Consider the following 21,388-nt stretch of genomic DNA (forward strand, 5'->3'; position numbering starts at 1 on the left):
GCTGCCATTTAGCCATTAACAAACATTACAGTCAATTCATTGTAATGCATGAAACAGGTTGTACCAGTGTTTGGTGGGCCGGACCAGAAAGCCCAGCGGGCCGTGTCTTACCCACGGGCTGTAGTTTGGGCACCTCTGGTTTAAACTATGTTACATCTATACAAATAAAACCTCATGATTGACAAATTGCATCTATACACACTCCACTCCACTCTATACACACACGTCATTATCGGACAAATTGCATCTATACACACTCCACTGTGTCATTATCCTGAAGACAGACTGACAAATAGATGTTAGCAGTTTGTCCACATTCACGCCCTCAGGCACGGGTCCACCAGGAACCAAAACTATTTATTTACAATGCTTACAGATTTAAATACATGTTTATGGAGGGAGGACAAACACTAAAGAAAATACTTGGTAATACTGAACAACACACTTGCTGTTTGAGTAGACAAATAGGTTATAATTATATCCTAACATTTGCTGATTGTATTATGCACCAGTGAAAACCAAGTTTCAAAGAAAACCCAAGATCCTACCACATGATCCTACCACGAACGCAGGGAAGTCAGTTTGGAGTTTGAGCTGGAAAAGTCCCTGTTTAAAGGGCCAGTAAACCGACCACCCTCCAACCTCTGCCTCTGCCTCTGTATAAATCATGACTCTGTATAAACGCTGTAAACACTGAAAACAGAGTTGAAGGAGGGGCAGGTGAAGTTGAGTCAGTTTTTAGTCAGCCGCGCATTAAAAAGCTTCTAAAGAAATACAACTTTATAGTTTCATAGTAATGTAAAAAGGAACATCATCACCATCATCATCATCATCATCATCATCATCATCAACAGAGTGGAGTAGAAACACTTATTCTTAAAAAAACTTGAGAATGAAAGATGCAGTGATGACATCCAGAGTTTCTCCTGTTTCCTTACATGAGATCCATCAGATACTAACTGCAGTTCAAACTGGAGGTTGGAAACAAAACTTCTACAGTGACTTTTGTGAATATTCCACATTCATTCCTTGTGCACAGCCTCTGGAGGCATTCGGACTGCAGCTCAAAGAACAGATTTAGGTATACAAAGTCGCGGCATGAGAAAAAGTGCTAAAGCCTCACCCAGCATTAACCATAAACATCCAAAAAAACATAGAAATCAATCTGGATGTGAATTGTTCTTTGTCTCCATATTTGGCCCTGTCCAGAGTGTACCCCCGCCTCGGTCCAGCTCCCTAACCACCACGCAAAGGATATTTAAATGGGGACAAAACATGCTACATCTACTGATTGACATTACTTTTTTTATTAGAAAGAATAAATGAATTCTGAAAGTACAGTGGAAAATCTGGTTGGTGTTCTTCCCCCACAGCAAAAACATCTCGTTTGTTGGTTTGTACACTACTCTCTACAAATATGTGCAGTTTTTCTCCAGGCAGTCTATTATTTAATTATCCCCATTGGTCAAAGAACATGTTGTTAGGAATAAAGAAATGAAGTTCACCTTAGGTGAGAGTCTGAATGTTTGTCCTCTACCACAGCCCTAAAGATTACAGGCGGAAGATTCTTTTGAGTTTTTAGACTCAAGAAGTCCAAAGTCCAAAGTTTGAAGTCCAAAGACGACATTTGCATTTCAATGCTCAACGATAACAGATTCGTCTGCTTTGTCAAACTATTTACAGGATAGAATCAGAAGTGAGGTCTTGTGGTAACGTCCCAACAAGAACATAAAACTGCCACAGAGAGGATATTACTTATGACAGGAATTCGGCCGTGTGTAGGAGGCTGTCAGTGCTGTAAATTCCTTTGCGGCATCGGGGGGATTTAGTTGACATTCTCCATGCATCCACCGAGGGGCCGGGAGTCTCTGGGGAGGTGTCACTATTAGTTCACACAAACCCTGAGAAAATCTGGGAACTGCATCAAGCATTTGATGATGCCTTATCTGTGTTGATATATTTAATTCTCTATAGGTTTGCATAACTTATACAAGGTTATCAATCATACACTCCGCAGCAAGTCTTTTACTGCCCTCTTCCTCCCCTGCAGGGGGCACTGTTAACATCTTTTGAAAGTTTTTCTTTTGCTTGTTAGCACCGACAATCTCCATCAAAAACATGTTTATTTACAAAAACTGACTAGCAGAGCTCAGCAGTACTCCTCTAGTTATTTTTGTATATATATATTTTAAATATTTTTATTCAAGTTATTTTTAATAAATAATCAACATGTGCAAATTGAGTTTTTCCTTTTGTCCCCATCTGCAGGAAAAAGCAGGAATATCATTGATTAACCTGTCATTATGCTACAGACAAAATTTATACAATCTTAGTATTTACCTACAAGTGTCTTTAAGTTATAATTTGTTTGATTATGAATGATAGTTTGTGCTAGTATGTTTGTTCTTAATGGACTAGAGTAGACCAGTTAACTGTGTATCTTGTCTTTTGAAGAAGTGAATTAACTCCAGCTGATCTGCCACTCTGAAAGGTTACACTGCAGACAACTGTTGTCAGTGCAGGGCATATGACAAAAATGTTTATTTGTGATATGAGATCATGTCGGGTTCAGAGTCATGTGCTGAGCTTAGTGAGAGCCCAATACCAACAAATGCTTCATTTGGATGATGAAGTTCAACATGTGTGTTTACTGAGCTGTTCCTGTTTCTAACAGGATGTTCTTATCACCACCCAGAAACATGTCCAGGAAGAGGATTTCCATGCAAACACAACCATATGCATCTACACACAAACACTTCAACGAGTCACCATCCAAACATTAGGCTGTGTTTTTAAAATCTTAGCAAATATTTTACACAAGTGTTTATATTTTATTTTATACTTTTCAGTATCGGTATTGCAGTATCCCGTGCAATGGTACTGTATGTTTAGTTCAAATTCGTGTCTGTGTGGAACTAACTTTTAGTTCAGGTATATAACATTGTGTTTATCAAAATGTGTTGAAAGGTAACTACAGAAGTAATGCAGAGTGGAACTATATAATAACAGCTTGTTTCCCCCTGAAAACAATGGTTACGGAACACAACTGTTCCTGCAGGCCTTTCACGCAACTATATTTACCGTGTAGCTCAATGGAGCAGCTAACGACAAGGACTGTGGATAAATGTAGTCTGGCTGAATATATTTACAGCATCTGCTGCGTTTTAACTAAGTTTTATTTCAGTATTATACTTTTAACCTTCAAAGACACCCTAATGTTTTAGTAGCAGGTGGAGCAGTCATAAAGGTCAAAATAATCCATAGTTATACCCTAAATGGATGCAGATTGTTAACAAATGTATCATTAAAGATTGTATTTACATAAATGTGTTATTAAAAATAAAGACTTGCACAGTTGATCTGGTTTCTGACAAACAAGAATTGGTGTGAATCAGTTGTTCACAGCGGTATGCAGACTACGGCCACACCAGTTGCTAAAGTTCGTTATCAAACGAATCACAAGATTCTTTACAGACTCTTAAAACAGAACAACCTCCCTTCACTTTGCATTTCCAAACTATGACCTGTGATGCCATCAGCATTCCCGAGAAAAATGGTGGAGAAGTTATAAAAACAGATTACAAAAATGGTCACTGTAGTTGCACCATAAGGAAAGACATAAGGAAGGACCATCTGGTCCAACCAAAGCTGAGAGATGTCCGGCTGTGATACTGGCCCTGAAAGCATCAAAAGGCACGTTTGGTCTGGGAGCCATCCAAACAGAAAGATCAACACCACCAAATCTAATATTTTTTTCTAGCTATACAAAAAAAAGATAGAGCTTAATTAAGACCCAAGGCCTTAAAAAATGTGACTTTGACTAAGCAAACAGTCTGGTCTAATTTGTTTTCCCCAGAAAAGATGCCTATTCTGGGTCCTGATCATGTTTTTGCATTTTCTCTGTCTCTGTGGAAGGAAACACAGAGGAAGTGACTGTGAAGACAGGTTTAAATGCGGAATTACTTAAACCACCCTTGGGGTCAACAGCTATTATTTCAAATTTAGTTTGGAAAACCACAGTGCACTGGGGTTTTTAACTATCAAACCAAATGTTTGACCCTCTCTCTCTTTCTCTCTCTCATAAGAATTCTTACCTCCTTAAGGTTTTCTTACTATTCAATAAAAACTACAAACTAAACCATGTTGCTGTATGGGTCAGTGTGACCAGATATTCAAATAATAAAAAAACGTGGCCGGCCGATATGTATGTTAATGTGGAGCTCAACAATGAACAGACTGTGTAAAGATGGAAATGATAAGGCTGAGCGTGTACTTCAAACTGATAAGAGGAGAATTTTTACTGCTGTGGGCAAAATGGAGAAACTATGTGGGACAGGCAATGGGTACATCCCTCTGTGTATGTGTGTGTGTGTGTGTTTCAAGCTAAGTGGTGCAGAGATGAATTGGGTCAGAGCTGAGCAGAAGGACTGAGGATGATCTGGGCTTCGATTGAAAACATGTCTTAATTGTCATTTTCAAAGGGCTTTAACGTCTCATGAGAACTGCATTGTCATTTTGAATGTGAATTCCTAATCAGTTACTCTACTGATTGTTGCCAGCAAAATGATTTTATTGATTTATCCGTCAGTCGGTCCCTTTGCAAGACGGATTATAAAAACTATTGAACAGATGTTCTTGAAACATGTTGAGAGAACAATGTCTGGGCTGGCTGCCTCAAAAGAGGGAAATTCAGGAATTTTCTTCACTTTTTACATTAAATACATGCTTTACTACACTACTACTACACTAGCGGGTACATTTCTAGAAAAAAAATAAACTAGATTTTTTTGCGAGACATTTGAGTACCATGTACAGGTCTGATTTCTTGGAATCGATCGTCTGCTTCCTGATTTCATAGACTTAGATTTTCCTGATGATGTATTTGTTTCAAGATGACATCACAGCCATGCTCCCTAATTTGGGTCACAGTGGTTTATAAAGCAGAGGTGGTCTAAAGAACGGTTGCATTTCACACACAAAAAAACGCAACAAGGACGAATCAAATGGTTCATAATTCAAGTAATAATGAAACATTTGATTTTTGACCAGTATATTTTAATTCAAGTAATAATGAAACATTTGATTCGGCCTTAGTCAGAACTAATTTCATTTTTGACCAGTATATTTGAAGCCAACTACAACAATGAGTTTAAACAAATAGCATCATAAAAATAAATGTATTTGCTCGGAAGAATGAAACATAGCTTCAGTTACATGACACAACAGAGTTTCCCTTTTTGTACTTTCATTCATTCTCTCTCTCTCTGTGTCTCCCTCTCTCTCCCCCTCATTCTTCCTGTTTCAGTCCAGATCAATGGTGACCCATAATCACATGACCAGAACTACTGGGTCACCACTCCATGTGAGTGACAGAAACAGTGAGGTCGATCCATTAGTCATAATGATTTCGGATGATTACTTCTTGATTACACAGCCTTCTGTTTCATCCCTTCTGTGCTTTAACTGTATAATTTTTGTTTTTTTAAACGACAGAAGTCCAGGGTTTTCAGGATAGGAACATGTTCAAGCGTTTAATGCCAGAAGAAAAAAAAAGCCATTTGTCATCAGTGGTGCTGGGTGCTGAGTGTGGGAACAGAGAAGTAAAACAAAACAAACTGAAGAAAAGAGACATGGATGTTTCCAGTAATTGGATGCTAAAAATGTCAACCTTTATATATCAGGAATGTCAAAAACAACAGTTAGAGAAGCCACAGAGAGGTGGATAGAGATAAACCATTAGTGTGTAAAATACTGTGTAAACTAAATGTCTGACAACAGTAATTCTCAGTTTACTAGTAATTCATACTTAGATAATTAAGAATTTAATACAATTCAATGGAAATGACAACAAAAACACTCATTTTAACAACAGGACATGCAGGGAGGAAGGGGGGGGGGCAGTTCAAATCCATATTTGAAGTAAAGCCAAGGGAAGCACCAGAAAAGCCACTGTTGTTTTTTTTTTATGTGGAATACTTTTTTTTTCCACTGTTTTTACATTTTCTACCCAATTCACTCTACCTCACTTCCTCTCTTTTGTTCACTGGCTAGAACATAACAGCAAATTTTGAAAGTACTCTGAGAGTCAGCTTTATCAGTCAAAATATCTCTAGAGTAAAGATGTAGTTTTTTTTTAAGGAAGCACAGAATGATAGATGAGTAAATAGAGGATTTGAAAAAGTAACAGTAATTAGAAACCGAAACTGGAACAGTACAAGGATTATAATAGCTGGCAGAGCACTGTTGTCTGTTGGTGCAATTTTAATCCCTGTCTGTTTTAATTACACAGACATGTGGCTGTAGCTGTTGATCCTTGGTACAAACCCAGAGACGAGACATCACTGACATGCAAGTTTTAATTCCCAAATGTTTAAAATGAGAAATAACTCAGCTGTATTGACTATCGACCAAGCCATAATACATAACACAATACAACAATAGATCCCTGCAGCCTTAAACGGAAAAATTACCTAGTATTTAGCCGAAGCTTATTGGCAAGGCACCAATACCATAGACGTGGACGAAGTTACAAGGAAATCTAAAGATAACTTTGGAAACAAGTATTTCCTGCTAAGAAGGTGACATTCAGCTGTGAAGTCAGTGGCCTTCTCTATTATCCACATGATCCTGTCTTTTCTTTAAGAACATTTTTTTTGTCTTACCCAGGTCTCGCTTCGTTGGCACTGAATGGTTCTAAAATGTTCAATATGAGAGTAGCAAAGAGTAGATGTAAAACTGCTTTGGTAACTATGCTGTGAAACAGCTTGATCTCCACTGTATACTTCATTAACAGTGAAGCCAAACTTGTACGAAACATTGAATGTGTAGGTCTGATTAAAGTCACCAAACAAGCAATATATACATTCAGATGAGACAAGACAAGACAAGTAAATGATAATGAACACTACTTTATAAACTGCTACATTTGCGATGAGGTTTAGTATCTCATCAGCCTTTTTAGACAGTGTTTCTCAGTCAAAAAGAGCAAGTTTATCTCTTACACAGTTTACCCAGAGCTGGATTATTAATAGCAAATCAAAAATTTTGTTTCCATAGTGACTGGTTGAGTCCATTATGGAAAGTGTCTCCAAGACAACAACTTGCACTGGCAAATAAATGTGGCAAACAGCAGAGCAATGGGCTGAAACAGAGGTGATCTCACTATAAACAAATATAGCACAAAACTGTTAGCAGGTGGGAAACTAGCGGAATGATGGTGACAGATTCAAAGACTTGGTACATGTTAATGCAATTAACACAAATGCTGGAATTAATTGTCCCAATGATTTTTAGTCCCAGAAAACAAACTGAGGTTAAGTTACCTCAGTCATTTTGACCCACGTGCTTAGTCCTAGACTAACAAGGATGTGTGTGTTTGTGAAAGGTGCTTTCATTAAAACACCTTTGATAAACATTCCTCCTTGTGAAATTAATCATTGTTTACGTGGACACAACCTAGAGCAGGATAAAGAGTTAATTTAAAGGAGAAACCAGACTGAACCTCCTTCTCCCAGCCTCTGGACCATATAGAACTAAAGACCAAATCTGACCCTGGCAATGGTTCAGAAATGTCAGTGCTCAGTGTGTTGGGAACCAAGTCAACACAGACATCAAATAAATGATTTCTAATTTGTTTGATGTAGTTAACAGTGTCCGTCAGTTTCCACTTTACATGGAAATACTCATGCACTTAATAAAACCAAATACAACCAGAAACAGAACGCATAAAAGAAGCAATAACTCTGACTGTTTGTTTGCTTTGTTATGACACTGTGCCAAGTGTTGATTCAAATCTAAAGTATTTTATGAGGCTGTAAAGTCGTTAGAGCCACTTTCCTTGGAACTGCCTTTCCTTATGAGGCCCTGTTCAAATAAGAACTGCTAACTCTGGGGATTTATGGCAGAGTTGTTGTATGAAGCTGATGATTAAAGCTTTCACCAGATCCTGATGTTTAGGTGACAAATTGTGTCCATCTACTGTCCAGTAAAACAGCACTGAGATGAAATAATGCCTCAAACAACAGCCTGTAAATGCATTTTCATTTACATATAGACAAAAATAAATCACTGAAAGATTTGAATAATTACCCATGAACAAACAGCTTGGATGAGACTCAGATTTAACAAAAAACTTCTTTAGAGAGAGAGAACAAAATGTGTATCATTTAAAATTGAGGTTGCAATTTATAAAAATAAAAACTGAAATCTTTTCAATGTGAAGAGTTTTTTGCTTACGTTCCCAGGATCTCCTTGAAGTCATATTTCTCCTTCACGTCCGTGGTTTTCTTTTTCCAGTCATGGCAATCGTCCCCCAGTGGCATCTTCTTGTTATTACGGTCAAAAACGAAACTAACGAGGGGAAACAGAACACAAAGGCACGATATATTAGTACAACAGCAACCCTTCCACCATGCAGGAAAGAATTTCCTGTGAAACATTAAAGCTAACTTTATTATTTTTGAGTGTTTAGGAATATTTGAGATAAGGTTTCGGAGCAATGTTGTATGATACAAATAAATAATTATTAATCAGAATAAAGAGAGGTACGTAAATAAATAAATCACAGCACCTGAATCACCGCACTCACCGTATCACCAGTTTAAACAAATAGGCTTACGTTGTTTAAATCAGGCAGTAGTACGACTTAACCACAACATTATTGAGGAAGTACCGCAGAATAGTGAACGCTGACTGCTCACCATACAACTCCAACTGGTGCAATGTGATTTGTCCACCCTCACTCCGGAGCCCAATGTTTTACTCACTCAATGTGTTACTTTCTTTATCTACGCTGAATGTATCTCTACTGAAAGAACTTTAAACACGTTATGAGAATAAATTAGGTGACCCTCTAATGCAATGTTTGTTCAAATGATAGGCCTCAACCCAGGGTGGGGGGGTCGGGGGGGGGCTGGGGTTTATACATGTTGGTCAGTGCATGTCTCCTAGGGGAGTCATACTCCATACCATGTTATGATTTAACTTAAACCCTCAGGCTAGATAAACACTTAAGTGAATTTAAACCCAGGGATTTCTAAATATGTTTATTTTATTCACCCAATCTGTTTAAGGTCACAGGATGACCTGGAGCCAATCCCAGAAGTCATTGGGTCAGGAAAGGGTTTGTTCAGGACATTTCACTTTTCAACAAGTCACATTCATATCTCTGATCCATTTAATCCTGCTTGTTTTTTTGCACAAATGGGACTCAAACCACCGACCTTCTTGCTGTAGGGCAGTCAATCTATTTTTTATTTAGGTAAAACTCTAACAACTTTATAAATAAATGTCTCGTTTTTTAACCTATAGTTGATATTTATTATAAATATTTCATTTAAAGTACCAGATAGTGTCCTTGGCTCTTTACCATTACAATGCATGAGATAGTATTTTAAGTTTGAAGTTTCTTATTTCCTAAGAGAATTTCATTATTCATGTTTTTCCTCAAAACACTGAATGATTACTAAGGACCCTGCTGTCACAGCTGTCATCATCTAAACGAAAGCAGTGCCTATAACTCCAGACCACGCAGACCAAAATAGCCCCGTTCATATCAGCGGGCCTCTCTCCTCCTCCTCTGTCCCTGCTGCCTGCCTGGCAACTTCACAGTCTGCCTATGAGATGTAACACAATGTTCTGGACCGTACAATGTGCCGTTATGTTAAAGAAGACAAGGTTCAACATTTTGCTGCTTAGTTCAGTGATGCTGGTTGTACCATCAGTTCAACGCACTAAAGGGCTTATTAGAAATGCAAGTGGCCTTTCTAATATTTTGAAGAGTCAGGTGTAGCAATTTTCAAAGCAACATACAGTTATGTTCACAGAGCTAATTTTATCTGCTTTATCCAGAGGAAAAAGGAATTAAGGTTTTCAAACCTTTTTTTAAATAAAAAATGTTAATGAACTCATTAATATAATTTGTGATTCTAAGAAGTTGCAATTTAATTAATTTAATTTGAACATCAGTGTGGCTGTTGTACATAAAAAAGGACAATCCATGAAAAAGCCATGGCACGAATGTCCACACAGACACACACCGACGGCGCTCCTGCTGCCGCTGCCTTTAATAATGTTAGGAATTGACTTCATACTTGTCGTCATGGAAACTTAAAGGACCTGTAATGGTATCTGAGAGTAAATCGCCTCAGTATTTAATGGTCACTGGCAGCAAATATTGAAGTTATTTTGGTCACTTGGATTGTTGGTCTCTGCAATTAATGCTCAATCTTAATAGGAAGCCAAAGAAATGTGGGAAACTGAACCATAACGGCCTTACTATACTAGTGATGTTCTTGGCCAAAATCCATCGCGGCCTGGATCACTTCTCATGCAAACTGCTTTATTGTCACATCGAAGTAATGATCTTTATAACATAGTTTAAGTACAGTTGCGACGAAGTGCAGATGATCTGAATAGATCACCCCCCGCTGGCCGCCGTTTTTGCTTGCATCATTACAACATCCTGTTTCCACTGCATTTTTACTGTGATAAAATTATTTTTCAATGGTCAAATATTCAGTGCATTCCTAATATATACTGTAAAAGCATCCCTCTACGTCCATCTCTGCACCTTTATAAACTATTAGAGTCTTATACATTAAAATACTGAACTAAATACTTTTTAGCATTTATTTTTAAATATTTGTGAATTGACTGATATTTTCGAACGTAATTTTGTTTTAATGAATATTCTGTCTCCCTACAGTAACAACTACATAGTAAACAACTGATTGAGAACACATACACACACACACACACACACAGAGTAACTAAGGATGAAGTGCTAACTGAAGAACGTCTTGTAGCTCCTAAAGTTAAGTTGTCAAACCAAATGTTTTTTCTTGTTCAGGGTTATTTGTAACAAGGCTACAAGCTGGTTTCTCCTGTCCTATAGTGACTAAGGCTAAAAACAACTAAACACTTGTTTTTGTTTAGTTCAGATAGACCCCGGTTGAGTTCCAGTTCCAACTGGAATCTTTCAGGGATTTTGGTCTGTGTTTAACAAAACAACATTAAGTGGAACCAGAGGTCCAACGCCCAATGTCATCAAGAGTGGGCAGTACTACAGCACGCTCCCCACTGGATTGCATTCCAGGTTTCCTAAACCTTCTTTCCTAATTCAGAAAAGACAACATTCAGTTCTTTCAGATCCACTGGCACGTTTAGATTCTATTTCTCCTTTGCTACACACTCTTGTTCACAGACTTAACAGACGGTGTAACCGCTAAAAGTAGCTTTATGTCTTTTGTATTAATTTTATTTTTAAAATCAATACATGCTGTAGCTGTGCAGTGTTGACGTAGGTAAGAGTATATATATTTTTGTAGTACGTCTCTAATGACGTGATATATTAAAAACGCCTGCTGGAATCTGATAGAAACTTCCTATATACTATAGTAAAGCATTAACAGCCAAACTTATGTGTCATTTAAATTCATATCTTAACCATTGTATTTAACTTCCTTAGCAGCAGCTTCAATGTCATTCAAAACAGACGACTTAAAAGGAAGTAGTTGGTCTTTCAAAATAAGGGAGAAAGCCACACAGACCATCATTTAGTAAGAGGAAATACACAGAGGAAGTCTAGACTTGGCCTCTGCATCTGAACTCTACGGACTACTACAGAAGGACAAACACACAATACATTGTAGACTGTAACTAAATTCCTGAGTACATCTTGACACAGGTTTCTTTCAGTAATTGAAACTGAAAAATCCATTACCAGATATCATCCTTTTTTTTCCTGGAAAGGTATTATCAAAAAACAATCTGAAGTGGAAAAATGTAACCAGCATTGTAAACAAGGCAGGTAGTAGAGGTTGCAAAAACAAACAAAATATATTACCAGATATCATCCTTTTTTTTCCTTGAAAGGTATTATCAAAAAACAATGGAATTCAGTGGAAGGAAGTTACTAAACCAGGGCTGCAGGCAGCATTGACCAGAGTTTAAGTCTGATGCAATGATATAACATGCATTTGCCCCTCAATCGTAAAAGACTTATGAAATGTAATTTTACTTTGGAGGCAAAGAACAGATTATGGGGAGAATGGATCTTTTTTGTCTGTTTTTCTCTGAGATTTAGACAAAGGTTTATTAGCTTTTGAAAAAAGCTGGTCTGATTAGTGATCTTAAACTTCTGCTTTTCTGTCGACATCTGGGTGTTGTAGCTAGTGTTAGCCAATGCTTTAACTTTTGAATATCACCGTGTTGTATTTGTTTAAAGAAATATTTTTGATCTATCATTGTGTTTACACTAGTCAGACAGATTAGTACACTTTTGAAAGCAATTGGAAAAACAGTTACATGTAAAAAAAATGTGGTGAAACGCTTGTTTGTAACGTCTCACCTTGGCTGTTGTAGATTGATGGAGATTCATGTAAATTCATGCGTGGAGACATGATTATATTAAACATCAAAGTGTTTTCAAATGTATGAATGCATCAGCCTCCACTTTGTTGCTTGTACTGGTTTTTCATCAGGTTGGCACTATGTCTACATGCAAGTAAATTGAATTCAAGGCACTTCAGTGGCACAAACGTCAAGCTACGTCGTCTGTAGGCAGAGATTAAATCTCATTTTGAAACTGCACATTCCAACATGATGCCAGGAGGTTTGATTCAAGACCAGATATAGTATATAATTTGACATACTATATAAATAGGTTGCCATTCTTTGTGGTCAAAGACACAACATAACCTAATTTTGGGACTAACAAAATGGAAAATATATTTTTTAAATTAACTAATGTTTGTTATTTCACTGGCCCTTAAATCGTGATAATTAAAATATGAGGGTAAACATCACAGGTAGAATTCTATACTTTTGTAAACAGGCTTTTTTTCTGCTATCACAGTAATCACAGTGACAATAATTTAATGTGCCGAATCCACCATACAGCCGTTACCATGGCACCTGTCCACAGTGATGTGAAGGGCTGATGGTGCTGAGCACACTGTCTCAACAACAAGGACAGTGGATGGTCACAAACTGCCTAACAATGACCAAATGGAGGGTGCTGTGTCTGGGGTTTAGGAGACGAGGAAGCACATTAGGGGTTAAAGGAAAAGAGACAGACATGCAAATCACACTAGAACAGAGCTTCCACGTCCAGCAGTGGAAGCAGACAAGGGGCATTGAACTCAGGGAGAAGTTGGAGAGGAGTGATGAAATGAATGCAAAAAAACAAAACAAAACCTCCATTCTCACAATCCTAAAATGATGACATGCAGCGTATGACCCTTAAAAAGGTCAAAAGAAAGAGACAGAGTGACCGTACTCACTGATTTCCCATCCCTGTGATGTGCAATGAACGGAAGAAAAACAAAAATACACATAGACATGGTGACAAGACTGTTTGTAGGTGTTTTAACACGTGACACTTTGGGAGTTAAGACCTCTGGGAACACAAACAATGAAAGAAAAGACAGAAACAAAAAACTTTTTGTCAGCTTGTCAGAGATAGTTTTTGACTAAAAAGCTGCCATTTCTACTGTAAGTGATTTATTCATAAAAGTGGAATTGATGTCGAATGTTGGACAGAATTTAAAAGGAACGATAAAACATTTTAAACACACCAGGACAAAGACCGCTTCAGAGACCAGATGTATTCTGGGATATCATTTGTATTTATTTATAACCGGACAGTTACAAGAGTCATAAAATGGTCCAACAAATAGCAGCTATCAAATGTCTTCCACACTGGTGCCTTTATGCTCTTTCAGCTGTCGGATTGGTCAGTTGCCATCAATGACGCACAACAAATCTCCTCTTCAATTGAGCCTATTAATTGATCAGCAGAATTACCCTTGTGTGTGTGTGTGGGTGTGTGCAGTGTCCTACCTAATGGAATTTCTGGCATTGCTACTAGTCTTTTTAAGACCTATAATCCTTGTGTACACCAAACCTGCCCTAATGAGGAAGAAGAACCTGGTTTAAAGTGAGGATGAAGTTGTAAATTGAATCAAGGCTGGGATTGAGGTTAGCGTTACCTGGTACTGGGTAAGGAGTTCTGAGTTCTGAGTCAAACTGAAGTTCAGTAAAAATAAATAGGAGTCAATGCAACATCTTTAAAATAAAAGATACACAGATATGTGTGTGTGTATGTGGTTGTGAGGAAGAGAGCGAGAGAAAACAGTGGGAAAAAAAGACAGGAATAAAAATGGGAAAGTGAACACACACAAAACAAATCTATAAATACACTAGCCACTAAAAGGAGCACAGTTTTCTATGGCTGCAGATGGTCATTAGTTTGACAAAAGATTAACGAGACAACTTGTTTTTCCATCACTCTCCGACTCGTGGATAAAAACAATCAATAGATTGTGGAAATTTTGAATCATGACGAATGATGTCATTAAATATTCTGTTTACTGACCATGGGTATTTTAGTTCACTGTGTGACGGGCAAAGGATGAAATGACAGAATATACTTTAATGCATCAAACTCCCAACATCTGAATGTGGGACTTATACAGCACAGATTTATGTGGTTAGACTCATACTTGATCCTCTAGCTGTCAATCAAATGGAGTGTTCAATCATCATTAGTCACAAGACTATAGGCTGATTATGACATGTTTTACAGACATTTATATCGACTTATACGTATCTTTATATATAACCTATGTACCCACCGTAAGGCTTGATTAGTGAGTATATCACAGACTACTGGTTGACACTTTAGTCCTGCAAGGTGACCTACACACATCTGGGTATGACATGTGTAATGGATATTGTATATGATCAGTATTTGTCACTGTTAAAGCGCTTTGAACAGTGTTCGCGCCTAGGAAAGTGCTACGTATAAATATGTAATGTATATAAATAGAGACTAGATAACCTACAGTGTGACATTTCAGTGGCCAGCGTTGTAAACCGCAGCTTCAGTTACACAGACACACAAAGGCGCTTCTGTCTACATGTAAAACAAAGTATCTTATCATTACGGTGTTCCAGCTCACTGCTACAGCCCCTCCCACAGAAACCTTAAAAACAAATTTTAAAGCATAAAAAACAACAGGGTATCAGAGTAAATATCCACGAGGATGCATTTGCAACGTATATTGAAATGGTAAGGCAATGAACAACCAGAGGCAGTGAAAGTCAAACAAATATGAAACGCTGCTTCAAAGACGGAGCTATCAAACTCACCCACAACGGAAACTGCGCTCGGACATTTATGACCTGGAGTCTAACATGAATTATGTGTGGGCCAGGGTATGCGAGGTGTCACACGGACTCCTACCTTAAATGTGGCGGTGTCTGTACTCCAGTCTTCGGTTCTCAGCGGCCACAGTCCGCACATGTAGGGTGAGTGAGCGTAGGTGTGTGTGTTCAGCTCTGAGCGGTCTCTCACACTGAGTCCTTCCTTGGCAGCTTCACAAGCACAGTGCTTTTCCTGACGTCATCAGAGTGAAGTTAGGGAGACGCACCAATCGCAGGTCGAGCTGTGGAGGCCAGGTGAATTGTTTTGCAACGCTATTGGTCGCTACTCTTCACACACCCCGAGCGCTGTTTACTTGAAGATGAGAGCAGGTGAGAACATAGGCAGACACTACGGCTTTTCGTTTAGTTCGTATATCATATTTTTGTTTAAATATTATTTCTACAAGCTTTACACAAATCTAGAAATTTCCTCGCATCCCTTCTAATGCACAATATGGATAGAAAATGACCTACATTCATTTTCCATGTAATTTCATGCTGAGTGATTTTTTTATATATCTTTTTAAATGTATGTTTTCTATCGGTGCAGGCCATTAGTTACATCTTTCCATTTGTATTGTAATCATTTTTAAATGTATGTTTATAAATTTATTCATATTTAAGTTTACACACATGGGTCAAAAAACTCTTTTACCAAGTGGGATTTTGAATTAAATCACTTCCCATTATAATAATATTTTACTTCTTATAATGACTTAAACTGTGTGTCAATTACTGTGTCATTTACACATATTATATATTAGTCTGATAACAGATACGATCACATCAGTGGAATACAAACTGATATATATATTTAATTTAAACTTAGGTTCGGTCAATCTATAGTGAGCATCTAAGTGGACTGCATGTATCCAGGATGTGGACTCTTCTATAGCAGTCAATAGGGATTTACCCTCTCCCCCACCCGTAATCCTGCCCTTCATATATAACGGACAAGAAGACGTATGTAAACTCTGCTGTGTCAGCATGCTGTGGTTTAGTGCGCCATCTAACGGATTACACGAGCCGATTAAGATTTTTTTTATCATGTCCGGTAAAATCAGCGTTGCTACTTCTGACGCACTATTCGAGGCTGAGCGACATTAATGACCGCGTTTGATCATTTCAAAAGTGCAATTAATCTTGAGTGAATTTGTAAAGATGGTGCGGAAAACTAACCTGGCTTTTCATTTAGCTATTCCAAAAATAATATAGGCTGTGTTAAACCCCATATATCTGCTTTATTATATTTTATTGCACTAATTTAATCTTTTTTAATGCATCGATTGTCAAAAAAACATAAATGATTAGAAGTGTGTATACTAAATAGGCTTTTAACTAGAAATTTGGAAATTAGGAGAAACGACCATTTGAAGTTTATTGTCGGAATTTGTGACAGTAACTGGACTCAATAACGTATTTTGTTATTTATACAGTTTTAGAACTTTTCACAATTCCTATTTACAGTAGTTTGTTTTGCAACTATATCAACAATACTGGAAATACACGCTGGGTGTCGCTGTGGTTAGAGTGCAGCTGTATTTCGCTTCAGCCTTATCATCTTTTAATCGTCGTCAGCAGTGAGCTGACAGTTGCCTAGCGATGAAAAACCAAAGCTCCTCTGTCTGCGCTGCTGATTTCTTGCGCGTTGAAAAATCTCGTCGCTGTCAACTTTTTTCACTCCATTTAACTCATCTGTGATGTTTTTATACGAGTAATAAATGCCACGGATGCGATGGATTCTGTGTTTACTTTCGCGGTGGTAAAATACACGTAATGAAAAGCTGCGTGAAGAATGAATAATTACACTTTCCTCATGGTAGTTGGGAAAGGCAGCTATGGAGAGGTAAACCTGGTGAAACACAGATCGGACAGAAAGCAGGTACGTGAACAAAACAAAAACTCCACACGCCTTATGTGTACCCCTTACTGTTAAATATGCTGTTATTGGTATTTATATAACAATAGAACACGGTTTTACTGCCTACAGAATTAGCTAAAAGTTAGCTGGAGTCGGCTAAAGCTCACAGATACATCAATACTTTGGGTTGTTAGGGTTTTCCTTTTACAAATCGCAATGAGGTGTTTAAAACGAAGCAAGCATGGGTGATGTATAATACATGGTTGCTGAGTGTTTATACATTGTCATAAACTGATAGATGTGTTGGATATTAAATTGGATTAAACGATAACAGAATCGTTATTTAAGGCAGACGACCACATAATACACAATCTAACAATAAAAACACATTTTAATCCTACAATTTAGACGATAGACGAAGCATCCTGCTTTAATGTATCGATTATATGAGTTCAAAGTCCATCAAAGATTTATTCATTTAAATGCAGTGTGTGTATTTAAGTACATATGTATATTTAAGTGTACACACAGTCCTTTGCTCCTTGCACACATCAGGTTAGGTCACAGTTTGAGTTTTTTTTATTTGATTAATGCTATGGATTTGGCAGCAGCTGGCACTTTTTCAGTGAGATTTCTGTGACCAAAGGATTTGTTTATCCCTGATGGACATCATATAAACTTTAAAGAAAGACAGCATCATGTGTCCTAAGTTTGCTTCAGACACATAATCAAACATATTCTCCTCAGAAGTAGCGTAAACAACACTGTTTAATGAACACCAGTTTGTTGTCAAATCTTTGTGGGAGAGACCTTGCTGAGACAATACAACCAACTTATGTGTTATTACTGGGCTTAGTCATACCATATTGAATGACATGTGGTATGACACTGTCTTCCACATATGAACTTCAAACACAATATACAAACTCCTGTGTTACAGCTCAGCTCAGTTCCTGTGTGTGTTTTAGTATGTCATAAAGAAGCTGAATTTAACCACCTCCTCCAAGAGGGAGCGACATGCTGCAGAGCAGGAGGCACAGCTCCTGTCTCAGTTGAGACATCCCAACATTGTGACGTACCGAGAGTCTTGGGAAGGAGATGACCGCCAGCTGTACATTGTGATGGGTTTCTGTGAAGGTGGTGACCTCTATCACAGACTGAAACAGCAGAAGGGTGAACTGCTGCCTGAGAGGCAGGTGGTGGAGTGGTTTGTCCAGATAGCAATGGCGCTCCAGGTAGGTCTCGTTCACCAAAAGACGCCTGCTATCTCAACGTGGATGTAGCCTGTTTAAAAAACATGTCACTTTTTTAGTATCTGCACGAGAGGAATATTCTCCATCGAGACCTGAAAACTCAGAACATCTTCCTGACAAAAACCAACATCATCAAAGTCGGAGACCTCGGCATAGCCCGAGTGTTGGAGAACCAGAATGATATGGCCAGCACGCTCATAGGAACTCCATACTACATGAGTCCTGAGCTTTTCTCCAATAAACCCTATAACCACAAGGTATTTGGTTTCTCAGCCCTGAATTTGTGTTAGTGATTTTACAACAAAACTGAATGTTCTCTTTCTCCTTCAGTCAGATGTATGGGCCCTGGGCTGCTGTGTGTACGAAATGTCCACGCTGAAACATGCATTCAATGCCAAGGATATGAACTCACTGGTTTATCGAATCGTAGAAGGGAAAGTAAGTCTTACTCTTGAACTACTTATGTAAATAAGTTAGACAATATATTATTGTCTGTAACAGTAATATTTATAAATTCCAGTCAAAAACAGATCCAGGACAGAGAATAGTTCCTTGATGCATTCATTAAATGTTTGTCTCACAATCTTTCAAATCTCCTTTATCAGCTGCCACAGATGCCCAGTCGATATGACCCCCAACTGGGAGAGTTGATCAAGAACATGTTGTGTAAAAGGCCTGAGGACAGACCTGATGTCAAAGTTATCCTGCGGCAACCTTACATCAAAAAACAGATCGCCATGTTTCTTGAAGCCACCAAAGAGTGAGTCATCTTAATCTTTTTTTTTTCTGTGTCCTGTATTTGGTTCAAAGCAAACACATTTCAGTTAGTGTTTTTTTTTTTTTGCTCTACAACAGGAAAACTGCCAAGTCGAGAAAGAAAGCTGTAAATCCCACTGTCGATTCCAAAGCCAACAGTGAATCATCTGTGGTGTCTGTTCAGTCAAAACCTGAGAGAATGACTCCAAGTCCGCAGAGAGAACCTCTTGCTAGGGGTAAAAGGGTATGTAACTATTTTTGAAAAGTCGCACAACTCAATGACTTCTCTTGTTTAGAGAAGTCATTGAGTTCAAAGTAAACATGGTCAATAGTCAGAGAGGAGTCCATAACACATCCTCAAATAAAGAGTTTACAAATAAATAATCAAACATGCATTTAACCTTGTCAACCATTTGTTTAGGTCCACAACATGAACAGTCATCAGTGTTTTGTTAAATTCATTAATCCCTCAGAAAGAAGACAAACCACTGCAGCAGGTCAGAGTTGGGAACGGCGTTCCCAACAGCACTCCAGTCCAAATAATTCCACCAACAAAACCTCCTTCACCTGAAGCTCTGAAGGGAAGCTGCGTCTCACTGGCAACTGTCAGCAACATCACTATTGACATCCCACCACGGGAGGATGAGGAGTTGTTGAAAAAGAAGACCCCCTCAGTCCTGTCACAGCAGCAGGCCGCTAATGATCATGTGACTCACAGTGTGCACAAAGAGGGCAAGAGAAGAGGGAAACCAGACCCTTCTCCGCCCCTGTCCCCTGGTAAACTTCCTGTGAGGCCAGTATCAAGTGTTGGCAGTCGAGGAGGAGACGACAGACAGGCAGCCAATGAACTGATGGACATTGAGCCGAAGCCCGGGGAAACATTTTCTATCTTCAGGGAGAAGCAGATGTCTATTGGAGATGACACGATGGACTTACTACAGGAGGCTGGCATGCAGAACCCAAAACTAGAAGTGGAGAAAGGAGATGTTTTTTCTATGGCTGAGAAGAAAACTGCTCAGAAATTTAATACAGAAAACACTGGAGGGTGTGAGGAAATTAATTTGCACAATAAAAATGAAGTCATTACTGTTTTTAAGGGCAATTCTGCACAACTGATGTTCACCTCAGACAATCAAGTAAGTGTTTATAGGTTTGAGCTGAGTTCTCCTGCTGCTGCCGTTGTGTTTTTATATATTTGTTTTATTTACATTCTGCACAGGACAAATTAGAATCTACTGATAAACTGTTAGAGCCGCTCCCTTCGTCACAGGTAAGAAATATGCTCACTAATGGAAACCCACTGACACAAAATAATTTTCAGATTATGACAAGTTTTATGTTTTTTAGAAACATGACCTGGAGGAAAATTCAAGTGTGACCAGCCCAAGTCCAACACCACCACAATATTCATCAGAGCCTACTGTGTCAAGAGTAAGAAGAATGTTTATTTTCCCTTAAGAAATTACCATATTAATAACTATTAATAGTAAGGGAAATTAATAACGTAACTATCTCAGACTTTTAAGTCCAAGGTAGCTGCTCCCAGACCTTTACCTCCTTGTCCTGCTGAGAGCAGTATCACAGAGGGTCGAAGAAAGAACAGGAGGAGCACAAAGAGCAAGAAGACAGATGTGGTTGAGGCCTCCTCATCCCCGAGCTTCTGTAAGAAGGGACTGCTTCCACAGCCACAGGTTAGAAAGCTCACCTTCTCACTGTAACATGTGCAGTCAATACTTCTCCACCTGCTGCCAAGTCAGGGGTTCTCATCCACCCTAGGAAATCTGAAAAATAAATGACTAACATTCCTTTCAAACATATGGGAAATGTGGAAGAAAAGTATGTCTTCAATAGGCAATACTAAAGCAAACAATTTCTCTGCACCCTGTATACTAGCAGCTGATTATCAGCTATTTAAATTTAAATGTAGCGTCAGAGCAGCTCACCAGTTTCAATCAGACAACTACTATCAGCATGTAGAAATTACTCATAGTGTGTACAGCTGGTGACCCAACACATGACTTAAACCATTTAAGTCTCAAGATGTCTAATAACTACTTTACCCCTTACTTTATTTAATCACATTAACTTGCACATCCACTGGTGAATTGTTAATTTAAAAGACTAATTACATTATAATTTACATTAAAATTACATTAACATTTTTACTTTCAGGTCCGTCCTTTGTCTGCTAGAGAGAGGAGGAGGCTGAGACAGTCCAATGACATCAGTCATCCAGGTAGCCAGTTAGATAGCAACTTAAGCTAACTTGCTTAATATTATTGTATTTATTTAAATGGTATCTTTTATATTT

General features: G+C 38.2%; 2 protein-coding genes and 1 long non-coding RNA gene across 3 annotated transcripts in view; 1 reads left to right on the top strand and 2 right to left on the bottom strand.

The window, feature by feature from the left end:
* camk1b (calcium/calmodulin-dependent protein kinase Ib) overlaps window positions 1-15,679 on the bottom strand; it is a 25,906-nt gene extending 10,227 nt beyond the window's left edge. Inside the window, exons 1-2 of the mRNA XM_008320286.3 lie at window positions 15,248-15,679; window positions 8,236-8,349 (exon numbers count right to left, since the gene is read on the bottom strand). Of these exons, the coding sequence (XP_008318508.1) occupies window positions 8,236-8,321 (86 nt within the window). The 5' untranslated portion in view covers window positions 8,322-8,349; window positions 15,248-15,679. The remainder of the gene's footprint in view (window positions 1-8,235; window positions 8,350-15,247) is intronic.
* A 1,034-nt stretch (window positions 15,680-16,713) lies between these two features.
* nek4 (NIMA-related kinase 4) overlaps window positions 16,714-21,388 on the top strand; it is a 6,850-nt gene continuing 2,175 nt past the window's right edge. The window contains exons 1-11 of the mRNA XM_008320285.3: window positions 16,714-17,089; window positions 18,037-18,303; window positions 18,381-18,578; window positions 18,652-18,759; window positions 18,927-19,081; window positions 19,177-19,321; window positions 19,551-20,213; window positions 20,297-20,347; window positions 20,425-20,508; window positions 20,595-20,768; window positions 21,250-21,320. Coding sequence (XP_008318507.1) covers window positions 17,003-17,089; window positions 18,037-18,303; window positions 18,381-18,578; window positions 18,652-18,759; window positions 18,927-19,081; window positions 19,177-19,321; window positions 19,551-20,213; window positions 20,297-20,347; window positions 20,425-20,508; window positions 20,595-20,768; window positions 21,250-21,320 — 2,003 coding nt within the window. The 5' untranslated portion in view covers window positions 16,714-17,002. The remainder of the gene's footprint in view (window positions 17,090-18,036; window positions 18,304-18,380; window positions 18,579-18,651; window positions 18,760-18,926; window positions 19,082-19,176; window positions 19,322-19,550; window positions 20,214-20,296; window positions 20,348-20,424; window positions 20,509-20,594; window positions 20,769-21,249; window positions 21,321-21,388) is intronic.
* LOC112487691 (uncharacterized) overlaps window positions 19,910-21,388 on the bottom strand; it is a 2,451-nt gene continuing 972 nt past the window's right edge. Inside the window, exons 4-5 of the long non-coding RNA XR_003051008.1 lie at window positions 20,632-20,858; window positions 19,910-20,042 (exon numbers count right to left, since the gene is read on the bottom strand). This is a non-coding gene — a long non-coding RNA (uncharacterized LOC112487691). The remainder of the gene's footprint in view (window positions 20,043-20,631; window positions 20,859-21,388) is intronic.

This window comes from Cynoglossus semilaevis, chromosome 11 (genome assembly GCF_000523025.1).
Source record: "Cynoglossus semilaevis isolate Cse_v1.0 chromosome 11, Cse_v1.0, whole genome shotgun sequence".
Lineage (NCBI taxonomy): Eukaryota > Metazoa > Chordata > Actinopteri > Pleuronectiformes > Cynoglossidae > Cynoglossus > Cynoglossus semilaevis.